At 42.3% G+C, this 17,968-nt stretch overlaps 4 protein-coding genes across 4 annotated transcripts in view; 2 read left to right on the plus strand and 2 right to left on the minus strand.

Annotated features, from left to right (window-relative positions):
- The window catches only part of fam83fa (family with sequence similarity 83 member Fa), a 96,596-nt gene that overhangs the window by 76,481 nt on the left and 2,147 nt on the right, over positions 1-17,968 (minus strand). The gene's annotated exons all lie outside the window — the stretch shown is intronic.
- Positions 1,969-7,516, plus strand: LOC140358185 (kelch-like protein 11). The gene is made up of 2 exons (XM_072442873.1): positions 1,969-2,617; positions 5,478-7,516. The coding sequence occupies exons 1-2, from the start codon at positions 2,031-2,033 to the stop codon at positions 7,060-7,062; spliced, it is 2,172 nt and encodes a 723-aa protein (XP_072298974.1). The 5' UTR covers positions 1,969-2,030; the 3' UTR covers positions 7,063-7,516.
- On the plus strand, positions 10,756-15,910 carry LOC140358186 (cytosolic 5'-nucleotidase 3-like). The gene is made up of 9 exons (XM_072442874.1): positions 10,756-10,873; positions 12,080-12,181; positions 12,266-12,335; positions 12,406-12,452; positions 13,195-13,280; positions 13,368-13,457; positions 13,684-13,846; positions 14,497-14,697; positions 15,497-15,910. The coding sequence occupies exons 1-9, from the start codon at positions 10,871-10,873 to the stop codon at positions 15,605-15,607; spliced, it is 873 nt and encodes a 290-aa protein (XP_072298975.1). The 5' UTR covers positions 10,756-10,870; the 3' UTR covers positions 15,608-15,910.
- LOC140358785 (uncharacterized) overlaps positions 16,120-17,968 on the minus strand; it is a 10,768-nt gene continuing 8,919 nt past the window's right edge. Inside the window, exons 4-5 of the mRNA XM_072443833.1 lie at positions 17,333-17,548; positions 16,120-16,726 (exon numbers count right to left, since the gene is read on the minus strand). Of these exons, the coding sequence (XP_072299934.1) occupies positions 16,547-16,726; positions 17,333-17,548 (396 nt within the window). The 3' untranslated portion in view covers positions 16,120-16,546. The remainder of the gene's footprint in view (positions 16,727-17,332; positions 17,549-17,968) is intronic.

Consider the following 17,968-nt stretch of genomic DNA (forward strand, 5'->3'; position numbering starts at 1 on the left):
ATTTGCAAAAATTAACTAGAGCAATTCTGTCTCCATAGGATGGCAGGTGGTCCTCCAAATCTGCTTCTTCCATCAGCAAAATTACTTCTCTGTCAATCTGAAAGCAGTGTAAAAGTAGAGTTAGAGGCAAAAAACTAAACAAAAACATTGACATTATTTTAAGTGAATGGTGAAATAATGGGTGAGACACACGTTTTTGTAGTCAAATGGCTGACATAATAGGCAATATACAAGCAGAAAAGTAACCTTATGTTCTTGAATCCATGTGATGGCTTCCTCTGAAACATGACGTCCCCTTAAGAATGCCACAATGTCAGACAATGAGTCAGTCATGATACATGGACCTGGAACAGACAGGAGAAATGGCCTTGTTATTATCTGACTAATCAGCAGCTTTTAGTAATGAAACATTAGTCAACGCATAAAAAACATACCAACGGACAATCAAGCAATGCACATCAAAAGTATGTCCTCCTCCAACACTGGGAATGACCATCTGAATAAATCCACAACTGTAAGCATATGAGTGTTAGTGAAAAAAGATGATCACAGTTACTAGGCTCATAAGCATAAGTGTTGTTGTGGCTCTGCCTGCTAGCACTTGCGCGGGTTTATCTCTGTCAATATGGCAGGTTGTGGAGGGCGGGGTTACGTGTTTGCCTCCCGCGCTCACCTGGGTCGCGGCTGCTACTGCTGTGTAATAGGATGTAACGGGACTTACAATCACCGCATTGAAACCTTGTATCCATCGCGGCATAGAGCAATACTGGCCATGGGTGCTGGCCATGGATACCGGCCGTAAGGTGCTGTGTATGGTCTGCTCGACGCTGCGATCCCACCTGCGCTCCCCATTCCCATGTGCGTGTCCCTGTGTTGTGCGCATGCCGCGGCACTGCACTGTGCGGTGAACATCAGCACTCTCTTGGTACTAACTTTACCGAACTCTTGCTTACGTCGTGATGGGCTTGTCAGAACCAGGATTGATTCCGGACCAAACCACCCCCAGCATAACACCAAGACCTAACCAACTGGTCAAGAGCTGCGTCTTACGAAGCGTCATACGATGCGTCATACGCACACCTCCAAAATCATATGCATTTCATTGCCTTGTAATCTCAGCCATAACTTCAACATACTCCCCATATGAATGAGACCGTCCTGACGAGGTAGCAGCAGTCCTGCCCCGCAGTCGACCTTGTACACGGCCTGCGAAGGAACCAGGCCGACCCCTCGCATGTATTAAACGCACTTGCCGCCCGTTTTACTTGAAATGTATCGAAATACATAATCCACATTTTTGAAATATCACATATTATAACAATATAAGAAAATATAGCCTTACCTGCATTGAAAATATGGAAGAAATCCGGGTAAAGATGAATTGATCTCCGCTTCTTTCGTTTCGTCTCCCACGATGGTTTGATTTTGACTTAATACGAAAAATTTCGACTTTATTCTCATTAATTAACGAGAAAAAAAGTCATTATTTAATGACTTTTTTCTCGTTAATTAAGGAGTTTTTTTCTCATTAATTAATGACTTTTTTCTCATTAATTATTGACTTTTTTCTCGTTATTTAATGACTTTTTTCTCATTATTTAATGAGTTTATAGTCGTTAATTTACGACTTTTTTCTGACTTCGACTTTTTTCTCATTAATTAACGTCTTTTTTCTCATTAATTAATGACTTCATTCTCGTAGTGCAGCGCATTTTTTTTTCTTGGTTGGCCCTTATACTCCGTCGTACTTTTGCGACCAGAACTGATTAGAGAATTTAAAGAACTAAATACATGGTTTTGTTTTGATTTTCTTTTTCACACATTATTAATATGAGCACTACTAACATATTCACAACAGCAGGTGGCGGTAATGCTCTTTTTAAAGCTCCATTAAAGGAAGAAGAAGAAGAAGAAGAAGAAGAAGACTTCCGCGTTTGCGTCTCTCGCCACGCCCCCTCGCGCTGTCCACACAGACGTCGGAAGAAGCTGCGAACTCCGCGCCCCGCAGCCGTCCTCCGCGGACTTTATGTATGTGTGGCTGCGTATGTCGCTTCCTCTCCTTCTCTAGTTTGCTGGATTCACCTCCCCTGCTCTCCTCCAGCCCCGGCGGCAGCGGAATGGCGACGGCGGCCCCGAACCCGGAGGACGCGGCCCGGAGCAGCGGCAGCAGCAGCGGCGGCAGCAGCAGCATCGGCGGTGGCGGCGGCAGCGGCGGCACACCCAGCGCACTCGCCGCGGACGGTGAGGCGGAAGAGTCCGAGGACTTCAGCTCGTCCACGCACTGCTCGGAGCTCTCCCGGCGGCAGAACGAGCAGCGCAAACAGGGCATGTTCTGTGACGTGACGCTGGCCTTCTCCAGCAGCTCCGCCTCGGGGATGGTCCACAGCTGCGAGTTCACCGCGCATCGCTCGGTCCTGGCGGCGGCCACGGATTACTTCACGCCGCTGCTCGGAGGGCAGTTCTCCGAGTCCATTTCCGGGCGGGTCGAGATGAAGGAGTGGAGCTCGGAGCAGGGGCCCGACCCGGACACGGTGGAGAGCGTCGTCCAGTACATGTACACGGGCGAGATCCGCGTGAGCACCTGCAACGTGCACGAGGTACTCGAGCTCGCGGACAGGTAAGAGGTGTCATAAAGCCCGCATGCAAATGACGACAACAACAACAACACTACTACTTCTACTAACGACGACAACAACTACTACTACTAACAACAACTACTACTTCTACTAACAACAACACCACTACTAACAACAACACTGACAACAACAACACTGACAACAACAACACTGACAACAACAACAACAACAACAACAACACTGACAACAACAACAACACTGACAACAACAACAACACTACTGACAACAACAACAACACTACTGACAACAACAACAACAACACTACTGACAACAACAACAACACTACTGACAACAACAACACTACTGACAACAACAACAACACTACTGACAACAACAACAACACTACTGACAACAACAACAACACTACTGACAACAACAACAACAACACTACTGACAACAACAACAACAACACTACTGACAACAACAACAACAACACTACTGACAACAACAACAACACTACTGACGACAACACTACTGACGACAACAACACTACTGACGACAACAACAACACTACTGACGACAACAACAACACTACTGACAACAACAACAACACTACTGACAACAACAACAACACTACTGACAACAACAACAACACTACTGACAACAACAACAACACTACTGACAACAACAACAACTCTACTGACAACAACAACACTACTGACAACAACAACACTACTGACAACAACACTGACAACAACAACACTACTGACAACAAGACGAGATTAGAAGACGCAATCACAACGGTCACAAAAGTAACAACCACAACAGATTATGCTGTAGATTAATTTTTGGAGTTGGTTTTCTCTCATTGGCTGCACAGAGGTCAAAGGTCAGGAGTAGGTTATTTACTTCAGCAGCATGTGTGAATGTATGGAAAAGAAGATTGAATTCATTCTAAGCGCAAATGGATTTAATGTATGAGAGAAAACAATATTGGAGTTTGTTTATCGATTGCCGTTTTTGATTCAATTTAATTTAGTCTTATTATTTAAAGAAATACAATTGGCTTTCAGTAATAATTACCTGCCATTCGACACAGACGCAATAGTCAATTTATTTCCTCCAAAGTTTGAACTCCAAACCACATGCTTTCACTGATTAAAGGTGAGGCAAGGTTATTTGTAGAGCATATTTCAAACACAAGGAAATTCAAACGACCGGAAAAGAATGCATTAAAATCACAAAGACATGACAGAAATCACAAAACAGTTTAAGACGTAAAAGAAAAGTGCAAAGATCATTTCAGTCATATGCACAGCTAAACAAAACTGTTTTTAGCTTGGATTTGAACATTGTCAGAGTAGAATCTGTCTCACATCTTTAGGAAGACTGTTCCAGATTTTAGCTGCATAAAACTGAAACGCAGATTCCCCATGTTAAGTCCTGACTCTGGCACCAGCAGGAGGCCGGTCCATGTTTAGTCCTGACTCTGGCACCAGCAGGAGGCCGGTCCATGTTTAGTCCTGACTCTGGCACCAGCAGGAGGCCGGTCCATGTTTAGTCCTGACTCTGGCACCAGCAGGAGGCCGGTCCATGTTTAGTCCTGACTCTGGCACCAGCAGGAGGCCGGTCCATGTTTAGTCCTGACTCTGGCACCAGCAGGAGGCCGGTCCATGTTTAGTCCTGACTCTGGCACCAGCAGGAGGCCGGTCCATGTTTAGTCCTGACTCTGGCACCAGCAGGAGGCCGGTCCATGTTTAGTCCTGACTCTGAGCACCAGCAGGAGGCCGGTCCATGTTTAGTCCTGACTCTGGCACCAGCAGGAGGCCGGTCCATGTTTAGTCCTGACTCTGAGCACCAGCAGGAGGCCGGTCCATGTTTAGTCCTGACTCTGGCACCAGCAGGAGGCCGGTCCATGTTTAGTCCTGACTCTGGCACCAGCAGGAGGCCGGTCCATGTTTAGTCCTGACTCTGAGCACCAGCAGGAGGCCGGTCCATGTTTAGTCCTGACTCTGGCACCAGCAGGAGGCCGGTCCATGTTTAGTCCTGACTCTGAGCACCAGCAGGAGGCCGGTCCATGTTTAGTCCTGACTCTGGCACCAGCAGGAGGCCGGTCCATGTTTAGTCCTGACTCTGGCACCAGCAGGAGGCCGGTCCATGTTTAGTCCTGACTCTGAGCACCAGCAGGAGGCCGGTCCATGTTTAGTCCTGACTCTGGCACCAGCAGGAGGCCGGTCCATGTTTAGTTTTGACTCTGGCACCAGCAGGAGGCCGGTCCTGAGAACAGGACTAATGTGATCATACTTCCTGGTTCTTGTCAGGACCCGAGCAGCAGCGTTCTGGATGTACTGCAGCTGTTTTACAGCTCGTTTGGAGAGACCAGTGAACAGGTCGATACAGTCTAATCTATTGGAGACAAACACATGGATAAGTCTCTCCAAGTCTGGTTTGGACACTCCATTTTTGATTTTGGCAATGTTTTTTAGATGGTAAAAGCTGCTGATGTTATTGATTTGATGCGGTTGTTAAAGTTTGCTGTCACGAGGTCCAATATAAATTAACTAATTGAATACATGCAAATAACAAAGTGGTATATTTAAAACTACTGAAGCCAACTTTGTATTATTAACAAATTGGCAAAATGAGTAGTGATAAAGGTTATTTTGAAATTCAGAATGAACAATGTTTCTTACAGATTCTCCTGAAAAGTACACCATACTGCCAAAGTACATTTTTGTTTCTGAATCAAGCTTGAGCGCCAATCCACATGGGCACAGTTTTAAGTTTCTGTTCGTTCTTTTGTAAAACCGGCGTAACCAGTCCAAAACAATTGATTTTATTCGAACGACAGCGCATTTGCCTTGCTGAAATGAGTAACCCTGTGTTTTCTCTACATCTCAGGTTCCTTTTGGTGCAGCTGAAGGATTTCTGTGGCGAGTTCCTGAAGAAGAAACTGAGTCTGACCAACTGCGTTGCCGTGCACAGCCTGGCGCACATGTACACTCTGGACCAACTGGCGCTACGGGCGGCCGACATGATCCGACGCAACTTTCACAAGGTCATCCAAGACGACGAGTTCTACACGCTCCCGTTTCACCTGGTCCGAGACTGGCTTTCGGACGCGGAGATAACGGTCGATTCCGAGGAGGTTCTGTTCGAAGCCGTGGTGAAATGGGTGCAGAAGAATTCAGAAGAGAGGAGTCGGTATTTCGAAGAGCTTTTCCGACTTCTGAGGCTGCCGCAGATAAAGCCCACGTACTTGACGAGGGTGGTGAAAAACGAGCGGCTCGTAGCGTCCAACGAAGCGTGCTTGAGGCTGGTGTCCGAGGCGGTGGAGGGGCACGCGATCCGGTTTGAGAATCTCAAATCGGCCGACATGGAGCTGTGGTCGTCGCACATGGCGTCGTTCCAGCCTCGCTTCGGTCAGAACATGGATGTCATAATGGTGGTCGGGGGCGTTTCTGAAGGCGGGGACTATTTGAGCGAATGCGTCGGCTATTTCATATACGAAGACCGGTGGGTCAACCTGCCGCACATACACAATCACTTGGACGGGCACGCGATCGCCGCCACCGAATCGCACGTGTACGTCGCCGGATCGATGGAGCCCGGGTTTGCGAAGACGGTGGAGCGGTACAACCCAAACCGCAACACGTGGGAGCAGGTCAGCAACTTGACCACGCGCAAGCATTCGTTCGGCCTCACGTGCATCAAAGATATCTTGTACAGCATCGGCGGCCACGGGAACTTCAGCCCCGGGTTTAAAGACGTAAGCGTCTACGAACCAGAGCAAGACAAGTGGCACAATCTGGAATCCGCGCCGAAAATACTGCGCGACGTCAAGGCTATAAGCGTGGAAGACCGGTTCGTTTACGTGACCGCGCGCACCCCGGTCGACACGGACAACGAAGACGGGCTCAAGACGGTCACGACCCGCTACGACACGGACAGCCGGCAGTGGCAGGACGTGGACTCGTTGCCGCTCATCGACAACTACTGCGTCTTCCAGATGGCGGTGGCGTCCACGAACTTCTACCACACCGCCTCCTGCTGCCCCAAAAGCTACGCCGCGCGCGACGAGGAGGCCCGGCAAAAGATCAGCGCCCGCATTTCCGACGAGATCCTGGAAAGCCTGCCGCCGGAGGTGACCAGCATCGAAGGGGCGGCCATTTGCCACTTCGATGAGGACGTGTTCATCATCGGCGGGTGGAAGAACAGCGACGACGTGGACAAGCAGTATCGCAAAGAGGCCTACCGCTACTGCGCCGAGAGGAAGCGCTGGATGCTTTTGCCGCCCATGCCACAGCCGCGGTGCAGAGCCACGGCCTGCCACGTGCGCATCCCCTACCGCTTCCTCTACGGCTGCCAGCGCTACCCCATGCCCCAGAACCTGGCGCGCCAACGGGACCGAATGCAGCAGATGCAGCAGCTTCACAGGCGCACACTCACCCTCCGTCGCCAGCTGCAGTCGCAGATCGAGTGCTAGACGTTCCGTCGTGACGTCCGTGCGACAAGGCGCGGACCGGTCCCGCTTCGTGTTCCTTTCATTCCAATGTAAAACGTGTGTGTTTGGCAGCTGGTTCGAATGGCGTGAGTGGTGGTGGTGGGCGTACTGTCCCCTCGGGTCAGTTTGAAAGATGTGCTGACTGTAAACATGTGAATAATGACTGTGTACATAAATCTGCCGGTTTGTGTTGTACATAAATGCTATAGAAGCTATATGTAAACATTTATATAAAAAAAAGATTTAATTCCATTTTTTATGCAATGGTTCTCAAACTGTACTCAAAAGTTCTGGATAAAATGTGGTGCTCTAGGACATAAAGGCCGTATGTAATGCCAGACATGAGGATTGGACTGCCAGTCTCAGTATTTATGGGCGGAAGTAACTACCACACAACAATGATCATCAGAAAGTAGCAAACCCCTTACATAGTTGTACAAGTATTTAAACTTAAGACACTTGAGTATTTTATGAAGAAGCGTGCGTGTCGTGCTGGAACCTGTACCGCAGTTTGAGAATCATTCATTTTGTTTTATATAACATGCATTCCTTTTATTTAATTTTAAAAAACAACGTATAGCTTCAAGTGTCATTCCATAGTAACACTGTGACAATCTTAACTTGTGTAGGTCTGGAGTAGTTCTAACTGTACTCATCAATATCACAAATACAACTTGTGCTTTACCTTTGCAGTCTTACGTTCTGAACGCGTATAGTCTTTAAAAAAATCGACTAATTGTATAGTTCCGTAACTTGTTTTGTGTACAATTCAACAAATGAGGAAATGAAAAGAGTTATGCAATTTGCAGACGGGCACTTAACGTAACATGTGTGATCAGAATCATTCCCTTTTTAGTAACGTCTCGGGACTATTTGGCCGTCGCATTTCGTCCGAGACAACGGCGCATTTCGTTTGGTTTGCACTTTGGCGGGTTATTGCTCGGCGTGTCGGTGACGGCGGCGGCTTAGCGGACAGCACTTTGCGACGGCTAACAGTTTTTCAAGTCTTAACGGAGAAGCGTTGAGGGATTCACGTCGCCACTAGGGATGTCTCAATATCAAATGTTAGCGTTACGATCATTGTGAGAAAAAGCATCACGATTTAACAATTCTCGAGACTGTGATCGAACAACGGGGAAATCTTCAAATTTCCTTCATTCTCGTAGTTTAACACGTATTATTCCTCAAGTTTGTGACCAGATTTACAACATTTAACTCTCTGAAAAAACAAACTAAGGATAAATGTGACAAAAACGGCAAGAGAAAAAAGTTCTTAACATTTATTTCCATTTTTCTGCTTTATTTTGAGCAAAACATACTTAAACTTGCCTGTTGTTACCGTATTTTCCGGACTATAAGTCGCACCCGAGTATAAGTCGCACCAGCCAAAAAATGCATAAGAGAAGAAAAAAATACATATATAAGTTGCACTGGAGTATGAAATGTGGTTGTAAGTGTGAAAATAACAAATAATATCACATAAGTCGCTCCGGAGTATAAGTATAACTATACAAGTAAAAATATAAGTATAAGTCGCACCCCGGGCAAAACTATGAAAAAGTGTGACTTATAGTCTGGAAAATACAATATTCCTCAAGTTTGTGACCATTTAACTCTGAAAAAACAATCTAAAGATAAATGTGACAAAAACGGCAATATCAAAAAAGTTCTTAACATTCATCTCAATCTTTGGGCTGAATATTGAACAAAAAACACTTAAATTTGCTTCTAAATGTCACTTTTTAATTTTTTGGTTCTCACAAAGGTCGAATCACCTAATAACCTTGACATCCCTAGTTGCCTCTGCACTTTTAACTTTTTTGCTTAATCGTGTTCTTGCATATCAGACAAAATGATTGTACGTATCGTTTTGTCCGGCTTCTAATTGTTTTTTTTCCTTGTGTTCAACGTGTATTTTTTAAGCCCTCCAAAGATATTGTCGAAATGAGGCGGTAAGAAAGCGGACAAACTAACGGCATAAACGTAGTTACAATGCAGGAACTAGACTTTAAAGTGTCCATTTTTATTACCGACTCACACCACGGTGCAAAAATAAATACGGTGGAATAAGCTATGTACTTTGTTATGCATGTGATAAGTCTGACATGATGTTTTATGTCCTACTATTGGATGTACAAAAAATTACATGGTCATCACTTGCAAATAAAGATGTTTTTAAGATGTGTAAGAGCGTTATTCTCTTGCGTTTGCCACAAAATGTGCTGCAAATTAAACTGAACTGTTTATTATTTTGTCACATTTGGTACATTTACACTGTGAGTAAAAGTCAGACTGGAATAATCTGATAATCTGATTTTTGGTGCGTTTTAACACTAAATAAATCTGATTATGAAACGCTTGGTGACATAAGTCTGTTGGTGGCATGAGTTTTTGAGTAACTTGTATTTGGAAGACAAAGTACAATAAAAAAAAAATATTTAGTCTAAAATTTGTGTCTTGCCCACATTCGCTTGCCCTTTTTTCCCCTTGGCATTCCTTGTCAAAACTAGTGTTTATAATTGGAAAGAAATCCAATTACTCGCATCAGATATATCGGTTTACGTACACACACACCGAAATCTGACTTATCTGATTTCTGGCTTGTTAAGGTGATTAAAATAATGTGCACGGTCTGATGTGGGACAATGATCAGCTACAAATCAGATTTTTTCATTTTGATCATCTTTAAACCCCCGAAAACTGATTTTGAGTGTTTCAATAATTTGATCAGCTCCAGAAATGAGACAATGATCAGATTTTTGATGTGCATCTACAGGTAAGTGTAGTAATGGTAATAATGGTAATGTAGTGGTAATAATAACATAATATTCCAGCACCAGTAGGCTTTATTTTGGGAATGTTTGAACTCTTTTCTGTTATATTCCTGTCTAATCTAGTCTGTAGGAGCATTAACTCTTCCCTTTGGACTTTAAATGCTGCTGCAGCTTTAGTTTTAGTTCAGAATTCAAAAGATGATGAATAGAAGGACAATAATAGTACAGTTTCTTACAGCACTGGCTATTTCACTTGAAAGCTTCTTTATGTGACAGCTGTTTGTAAAGGACAAGCACAAAAAGGATGGGAACCTTATGTCGGGGGGATTTGCCCTCTGGGGGCATCAAGCACTGTCCCACAACCAGTTATGAAAGAAATAGTTCTGCCGCGTTCACTGTCAGACAAAAGCTCGTCAATTTGAAAATTCACAATTCATTTCGACTTTTTTACGTTTTAATCGTGTCACACCGCACATGATTAAAAATGGTGTTGTTTTCTTTCTAAACTAGCTTTCTTTTTGTGTGAGACTTTACTTTTTATATAAATGTATCTGTAGAAATAACCCTTTGAAGTCAAACACCGTTTTATTTTTCATTAACAATTGAACAAATAATATTTATTTTGTTTTGAAAGCGAAAAAAATCCTACAAATATTACCGAACAGAACAGTAAGCTGAAACCCACGACGAGTTAAAGTAAAATGTCTTCTGCTAAATATGAATTATACTATGGACAGTAGGAATATTGACGCATAACCTATATTTATGTGTATATTTAAATGTTTTTTCTATTATTATTATTATTATTATTTTTTCATACCTGGCCACATTAAGAAACTAAATACAAAAGTGAAATGGCAAGCGGGCTTTCCCAAATCCCATCTTGTCCCCGGCCCTTGAACGCGTCTTCGGATGATCACGTTGTTCTCGGCACAAACGGCGACACCGCGTTGACCGCCTCGGATGTCCAGCTCTCTGTCACTGACCAGCGACGATCCACTGCAAATATCGACAAAATGGTAACAAAAGCAACACTTTATGCGATTATCTGTGCGCGCAGATGCTTGAAACGTGCACCGCGGGCTCAGAAGTGCCCGCCGGCTAACACGGGAGTCTCGCGTTAAGCTAGCACGATTGGTTTATGTGTGAATTCTTTGTATGTTTTGTCACGATTATTCCACACGACTTTATCTTGAGAAATGTTTTAAATGTGCCACTGCTTTTACATGAGTTTTAAGTATCTTCCTGTGTTACTCAGATTGAATAAAGCACCATGAGGCATCAGTGCTAATAACAGCTTTCATTTATGTACGTCCAAGAAACAGGCTGTGCAGATGATGTTACATTTGTTAAAAATGTTGTCGGCATTGTTTATGATTTAAAGGTGCATTATGTAACTTTTCTGGTGGGTCTATGGAGTGTGCCCCACCCACCCACTTGTCTCCATGGAGATTGCTTTGATTGGAATGTTCCTCTGTTTGGCAGGAACTTCTTTATCTCATAAGCAACAGGTTTTTTTCTTCTTTTTTTTTTACGGTATAGCATAAAACACACGCTAAAGACATAGGTTAAAACGATTACAGTAGTTGGTGGTAACTGCACCTTTTCAGCAACACTCTGAACGAATTTTTGTGTTTTTATTACGAATTTCTTTTGACATCGTTTTTTTTTTTTGTACATCTTTTCTTTTTTTTCTTTTTTTCATTGATTTTTTTTTCTTTTCTTTTTTTGACATCGTATATTATTACATCGAATTTTTTTGTACATCTTTTATTTTTTATTTTTTTCATTGATTTTTTTTTTCTTTTCCTTTTTTGACATCGTATATTATTACATCGAATTTTTTTGACATCGATTTTTTTTTTTACATGAAATACATTTTTCTTTACCTCGAATTTCATTTTTTTGTAAAAATAAATAAATGTTCAAAGTAAAAAAAATTAGGTTTAAAAAAAAAAAATCGTAATAAAACCACAAAATAACCTTCATACAACACAACAACAACAACGACAACAACAACAGGTCAGATTTGTGCAGAGAAGAAGATACTTTTAAGAATAAAACAGCCATAACGGAAAAATGCACATTTGATCGTTATACCGTGGAACATTCCAGGTTTTCCATTCAAAGCAGTAAATATCTCTGGACAAATGTTACACGGTGCACCTTTTTAAATGACGTACAAGGCGATTACATGAAATACGTGTTCTATATTTCTGCGGCAGGTGATCCCACAGTTGTCCAACGCTTCGGTGTGTATGAAGGACCCGCAGAGGGTGCAGGACATTCTTGTCTCGATGCAGAAGGCAGGCTCCAACACACTCCAGGTGACGCTTTAGCACACACGGTTCAGATTATGTCATAAATGTGTTGGTTTTTTCTCACTTCATATCCAACTCTGTTCCGTCCAGGTGATCTCAGACTTTGACATGACTCTCACCAGATTTGCAGTCAACGGAAAACGCTGTCCCACGTGTCACAGTGAGAGCCACACGTCCCATTTAATGTAACGTCTCATGTTAGTGTCACTGACTCCGTGCGTATTGTGCAGATATACTCGACGACAGCCGGCTCATCAACGAAGAATGTAGACTAAAGGTAGGTTCTCTCAAAAGTATAATTCTTCATTTGTATCGTACTGTTTAGAACTCAGGATTAAACCTAAACTAAAGTAAATAAAAGAGCTACGGAACAACCCAATAAACTGCTGGGTGTGGTACTACTCAAGTCTCTTAGTCATTTAGTCGATGTTTTAGTCATTCAGAATTGTTTTTATAACACTATTTATTTTATTTAGAATACGAGGATCTATTTGTCACAACAGCAGAAAGTATGGAGTGAGTTATGGAATGAGTTTAATATTCTCTGTTCATATAACAGCTGTAAATATGAGTGTCACTATTGTTATTATTGTATCGTATAAGAGGTTATTTTTTTATAAGAGTGTTTGTTATACGTTTTTTATAAGTTATCTGTTTTTTTATTATTCACTTCTGTACCTACTTTGTGTTGCAACATTGGAATTTCCCCATTGTGGGCCGAATAAAGGCTTATCTTATCCTATCTTAATATACATTTGTACATATAAATACACTGCTTCCGAGTACTTTGTTGTACAGTTGCTTTTGCATAAACTCCCTTGCAGTTCAGGTCAAACACATGGAATGTATTAGTTGACTACAGCTTCACTAAGTTCAGTTTTTAGCATCTTAAAACTCTTAGCTTTACATTAGGCGTACTGAAAATGCTGCGATTTCTGATGACATCATCCCGAGCTCTATAACATGTAATAAATGTGTTATAAAACAAAAGATTCTAGGATCGCTAATGTCGTCCACAGCTTAAGGACCTCCTGAACACCTACTACCCCATCGAGATCGACACTTCTCGGCCAGTAGCGGAGAAGCTGCCCCTCATGGTGGAGTGGTGAGTGCACAGCAGAGAAACACGGCAAAATAAAATTATTTTCCTTTTCTTCACAGCACAGAACAACCCTCTCCATTGTTGTTGTAGGTGGACAAAAGCTCATGAACTCTTAATTGAGCAAAAAATTAAAAAAGATGCTCTTGCTGTAGCAGTGCAGGAGTCTGAGGCGATGCTCAGGTAAGACTTCCCACTCTTAAAATATATATATATATATATATATATATATATATATATATATATATATATATATATATATATATATATATATATATATATATATATATATATATATATATATATATATATATATATATATATATTTTTTTTTTTTTTTTAAATTATAGTGTATTATTAATTATAGTGTATTATTAATAATGTAAAATGAATACTACTGTTTGGACAGGGACGGATACACGTTTTTCTTTGACCACCTGCACGAGCACAGCATCCCTCTGCTCATCTTCTCAGCCGGGATCGGAGACATTTTGGAGGAGGTGATTCGACAGGCCGGGGTCTTCCACTCCAACGTTAACGTCTTCTCCAATTACATGGACTTTGACGAGCTGGTGAGAACGGGGCAATGACACTTCCATAAGGACGTTACAAAATCCAGATCATGTTTGGATTTCTTTTTTCTTTTCTTTTTTTTTTATTATTATTATTATTAATTGTTGTTATTATTATTATTATTAAGTAATAATTAAATAATAATAATAACAATTAATAATAATACAATAATATTAATATTATATATAATATAAAATATATATACATTATTTTTGTATTCAAAAACACAAAACACTAGCACTGTACAAACAACAAAATCAAAATTACAGCACATTGAAAGATGATACTTCGAGGAGGTTCATGGTATTGACAAAGAGAAACTCTAAAAAATGGTCCAGAAGGAGAACTTTTCGTTAAATTATTATTACTTTTAAATTGTATCTTTAAATACAGGTCAAAAGATATTACTTTTAATCATTTTGTTACGCGGACTTCCCTAAAAAAATCCTGGTAGTGACGGTCGGATAAGTAACGTGTATGACTTGCAGATCTTAACATTTTAGGTGTAAATGTTTTTTTTTGCCCTTTTTGCCCTCTTTTTTCAGCTCATGTGGTATTTATTAAAAATACATATAATGCCATAAAGTATCAGTGTCACAATGTCAATATCTAATATCTGTCATTATACATGACCGTGTGCGTGTGGCAGGGAGTGTTGCAGGGGTTCAAGGGCGAGCTCATCCACATCTACAACAAGCGAGAGGGGGCGCTGCTGAACACGGGACACTTCCGCGAGCTGAGGGCGCGGCCCAACGTGCTGCTGCTCGGAGACTCCCTGGGAGACCTGACCATGGCCGACGGCGTCCAGGACATGGAGACCATCCTCAAGATCGGCTTTCTCAACGACAAGGTGCAGGACGGCCTTGGTTTAAATGTGATGAACAAAAGACCATCTTGAATCTCTTGAATAGTTCTCAAAACAGCAACACAATCTGAAGCAGGAATAGTCCATTTTTAAGGTTAAAGTGCCCCCTACAGGTCGAACGACTCATTGAAATAAAATGCAGTTAAGATCAAAATTTATTTGAAATTTGCTATAAAAAATAAAATAATGTTATCACAGATTAGCACATTTTTTAGCTTTATAATTCCACTTCCTGTTTATAATCAATGACATCACACTAGGAAATTACCCAGCAAACACTGGGCCAAAACTCATCTAATGTCACATTTTTTATTTTGTTGAATTCATTTATTTTATTATTAGTTTATTTGAACTGGGACAGTGCACATTAATCAACATTTCTGTAAATGTGCCAGTATTAGCTGTAGTTAAGCTAGCTAATGTTTAGAAAGTTTAAAAGTTGCGTAAATTCTGCATAAACTTTGACTGGAGTGAGTGTCCCTGGTGGGATGTCACTTCCTGTCATTTTCTACAGATTTTTCAACGTTTTCTCCACAAATACCCGCTCGATTGGTGTAAAACTATAATTCATACGTATGACAGGTATAATAAATACACCAAATAAAGACAACATTTGAAAATCGTAAAAACCTGTCACGGGCACTTTAAGAGTATAATACGAATACTGTTCAAATATAAAAGGTAAACAGCAGAAATACCTAAAGAACATGCTAAACTGTGACTGTATGGCGGATGGATTTAGCTGCGACGTGTCTAATTGTTTTGTGTGACGTTTTGTCCCCAGGTGGAGGAAAGGAGGCCGGCTTACTTGGACTCTTACGACATTGTCTTGATAAAGGACGAGACGTTGGAAGTCCCGAACGCCGTGCTCCGCTTCCTCACCGGAGACAAGTGAAGGTTCCACCGTGTTCGGTCGTCATCTCGGGAGTTCTTAGGTTCTTTGGTCTCGCGTAACAAGCCGGCTCTGAATGTTTTACAGTGGTTTTAAAATGATATTTTACGGTATTTTACCTCAGATACATCGCACATATCTCGCTGCATAAAGGTCACGTGACGCACACAGAGTTCTGCCCGTGACATCTGTGGGGGTTAGATGTTTTGTGTTGTGTTTGAGAGAGGGAGGTGTTGGGTCAAATGTTTTCGTAAAGGGGAGTTACAAAAAAACGCACATCAGAATCTCACTTGACTAAGTTTTGCATCTTTTAAAATGAAATGTCCTTTTGATCGTGTTTGGTCTCATTTTTAACTACTTTTCACCTCAATAGAAAGTATCCTTCAGTTATATTACAATATTTTCACTAGGAAATATGCGCTGGTGGGAGAAAGAGTCAAATGCATCTCATCTTTGTAATAAAACATGTTTATATTATATATTAACATTCAAAAAACATAAAAAATGCCTAAATAATCTCTAACAAATCCATGTAGTGGTGTCATCATAATTTACAACCGACTCTGAACATCATCAAATAAACATAAAAAAGTGTCCGACAAGTCTTAATTTCACCAAAATTCTAAAATAATTTGAATGGTTTCAGATTGAGGGCGTGATCTACGTATATAAATATTTAACCTTAATATTTGGCGTGGAATGGGTTCACAAACTTGACATATAAATGTAATGGATTTATCTAAATTTATTCTCATTTCAAATTTCCGACCCGCCCTCCGTTCAGCTCCTGTTGCATTTAATCACCGGTAATTCGAAAGGACACGGATTATAATTGGACTTCCCACCAGGGGGAGCTGTTTAAGTGGTACGGTACAATACGATGTCCCTTTCTCCACAGGTCTAGGTCTTTTTTAAAACACTTTATGAAACGTTTGGTCCGTTTCAAAACTCGTCCCTCTGTGGCACCGTGTCGTCCTTGAGTTGCACTTCGTCCTCTATAATTGTCCCGTCTCTGTTGCCGTCTTGATTGTAAAACATGTCCTTTATCACACTTTCCTGGTCCACTCCGGGTCGCAGGCGCCCTTTGCCCTCCCGAACTTGGAGCTTGATGAATTCCGAAAACTGAAGAGCAGAAAAGACACAACAGAGAGCAGTTTTTCCCCCACTAATTGTACCCGTGGGTTGCGGAACGGTGAGAAATTCGGACCGTCGCCATAGCGATTAACAACAATTCAAAACAGAGCTGTACGTTTCGAAAAAGTGATCAAAATGAAACGGAAACGATGAATGGAACCCTGAAACGCTGCGCCGATCGACGCTGCGCGGCCTGACGGTGCTGCTGCGGGGTTTGTCGCTCGTTTGTCGCCGTGGAAATGCTAGAATGTTGCACAGTGTGGCATTAAACGTATCCAGCTCCATGGCGACAAACGGGTGTAACCATCAGACCAATTGTTACGTTCCAGATCCGTGTTTTTTCCAAGGTATTTTTCGGCGACAGCAGCCATATCGAAATGAACGCTAGCTCGATGTGCGTTTAATGCCGTATCGCGGAACATTCCTGGTAAAGTATCACCGCGGAGACAAACGGACGCCGTGTACCCTCTACTGGAAAAGTTTAACGTGGCTAGAGCGCGATTTAAAAGTGCCAGGGAGATCGCTCTACAGGCGTCGGTTGGATATTGGCGTTCAAAAACGCTGTAGGGAGCCTCGCGTAGAGCCCAGACTCACCTCCTCCAAAGGCACCCGCTTGTCTCCATTGAGGTCCATGGCGGGAAACAGAGGCTCAGGTCCGTCCTCGAGCCACACGAACATGAAGCCGTCGGGAACGCCCTTCTGCAGCTCCACCAGCTCCAGCTCGAACAGCAGCACCGCGCTGCCCGGGACCCCCGCCGCTGCACATGGGGGGAAGAGGACGTGTAGCAGGTCAGTTTGAGCGCTAATAAACTGCTTGACAAGTGAGATTCTTCAAAATGTCCGATATTGTGTAAAGGTTGAAGTCGATTTGACAGGATCTTCAAAAGTAGAGCGTCTTGAGAGGTCGTTCCAGCCTGAAACCGTCAAACTGTCTCGATTGGTGCATTTTACTCACACGGTCATGATTTTTCGATCTGATTCTATACACGCAACAGCACTTTACAACCGCAAGAGGGCGCTCTAGGCTCTGAGCGACGCAGAAGAAGAATCTGCACTTCCTCTTCCTCTGGAGTTTGTGGAGTTGTTTAGAAGTGACAGAGGAAGAAGAATTCAATGGATTTAGTGATTTGGGGTAAAACTGATGCTTTGGTAAACTTGTTAGCATGTTCTTTATGCTATAGTTATCTGAATAACTGTTAATATGTTACGTTAACATACCAGACAATTACC

This window comes from Eucyclogobius newberryi, unplaced genomic scaffold, assembly GCF_026437365.1.
Source record: "Eucyclogobius newberryi isolate DKJ021-1_F unplaced genomic scaffold, fEucNew1.0.hap1 SCAF_13, whole genome shotgun sequence".
In the NCBI taxonomy this organism is placed as follows: domain Eukaryota; kingdom Metazoa; phylum Chordata; class Actinopteri; order Gobiiformes; family Gobiidae; genus Eucyclogobius; species Eucyclogobius newberryi.

Coding starts and splice junctions, on each gene's coding strand:
- LOC140358185 (XM_072442873.1), top strand. CDS start 2,031: ATGTGTGGCTGCGTATGTCGCTTCCTCTCCTTCTCTAGTTTGCTGGAT. Junction 2,618..5,477: donor GTACTCGAGCTCGCGGACAG/GTAAGAGGTGTC, acceptor TCTACATCTCAG/GTTCCTTTTGGTGCAGCTGA.
- LOC140358186 (XM_072442874.1), top strand. Junction 12,336..12,405: donor ACGCTGTCCCACGTGTCACA/GTGAGAGCCACA, acceptor CGTATTGTGCAG/ATATACTCGACGACAGCCGG. Junction 14,698..15,496: donor TCGGCTTTCTCAACGACAAG/GTGCAGGACGGC, acceptor TTTTGTCCCCAG/GTGGAGGAAAGGAGGCCGGC.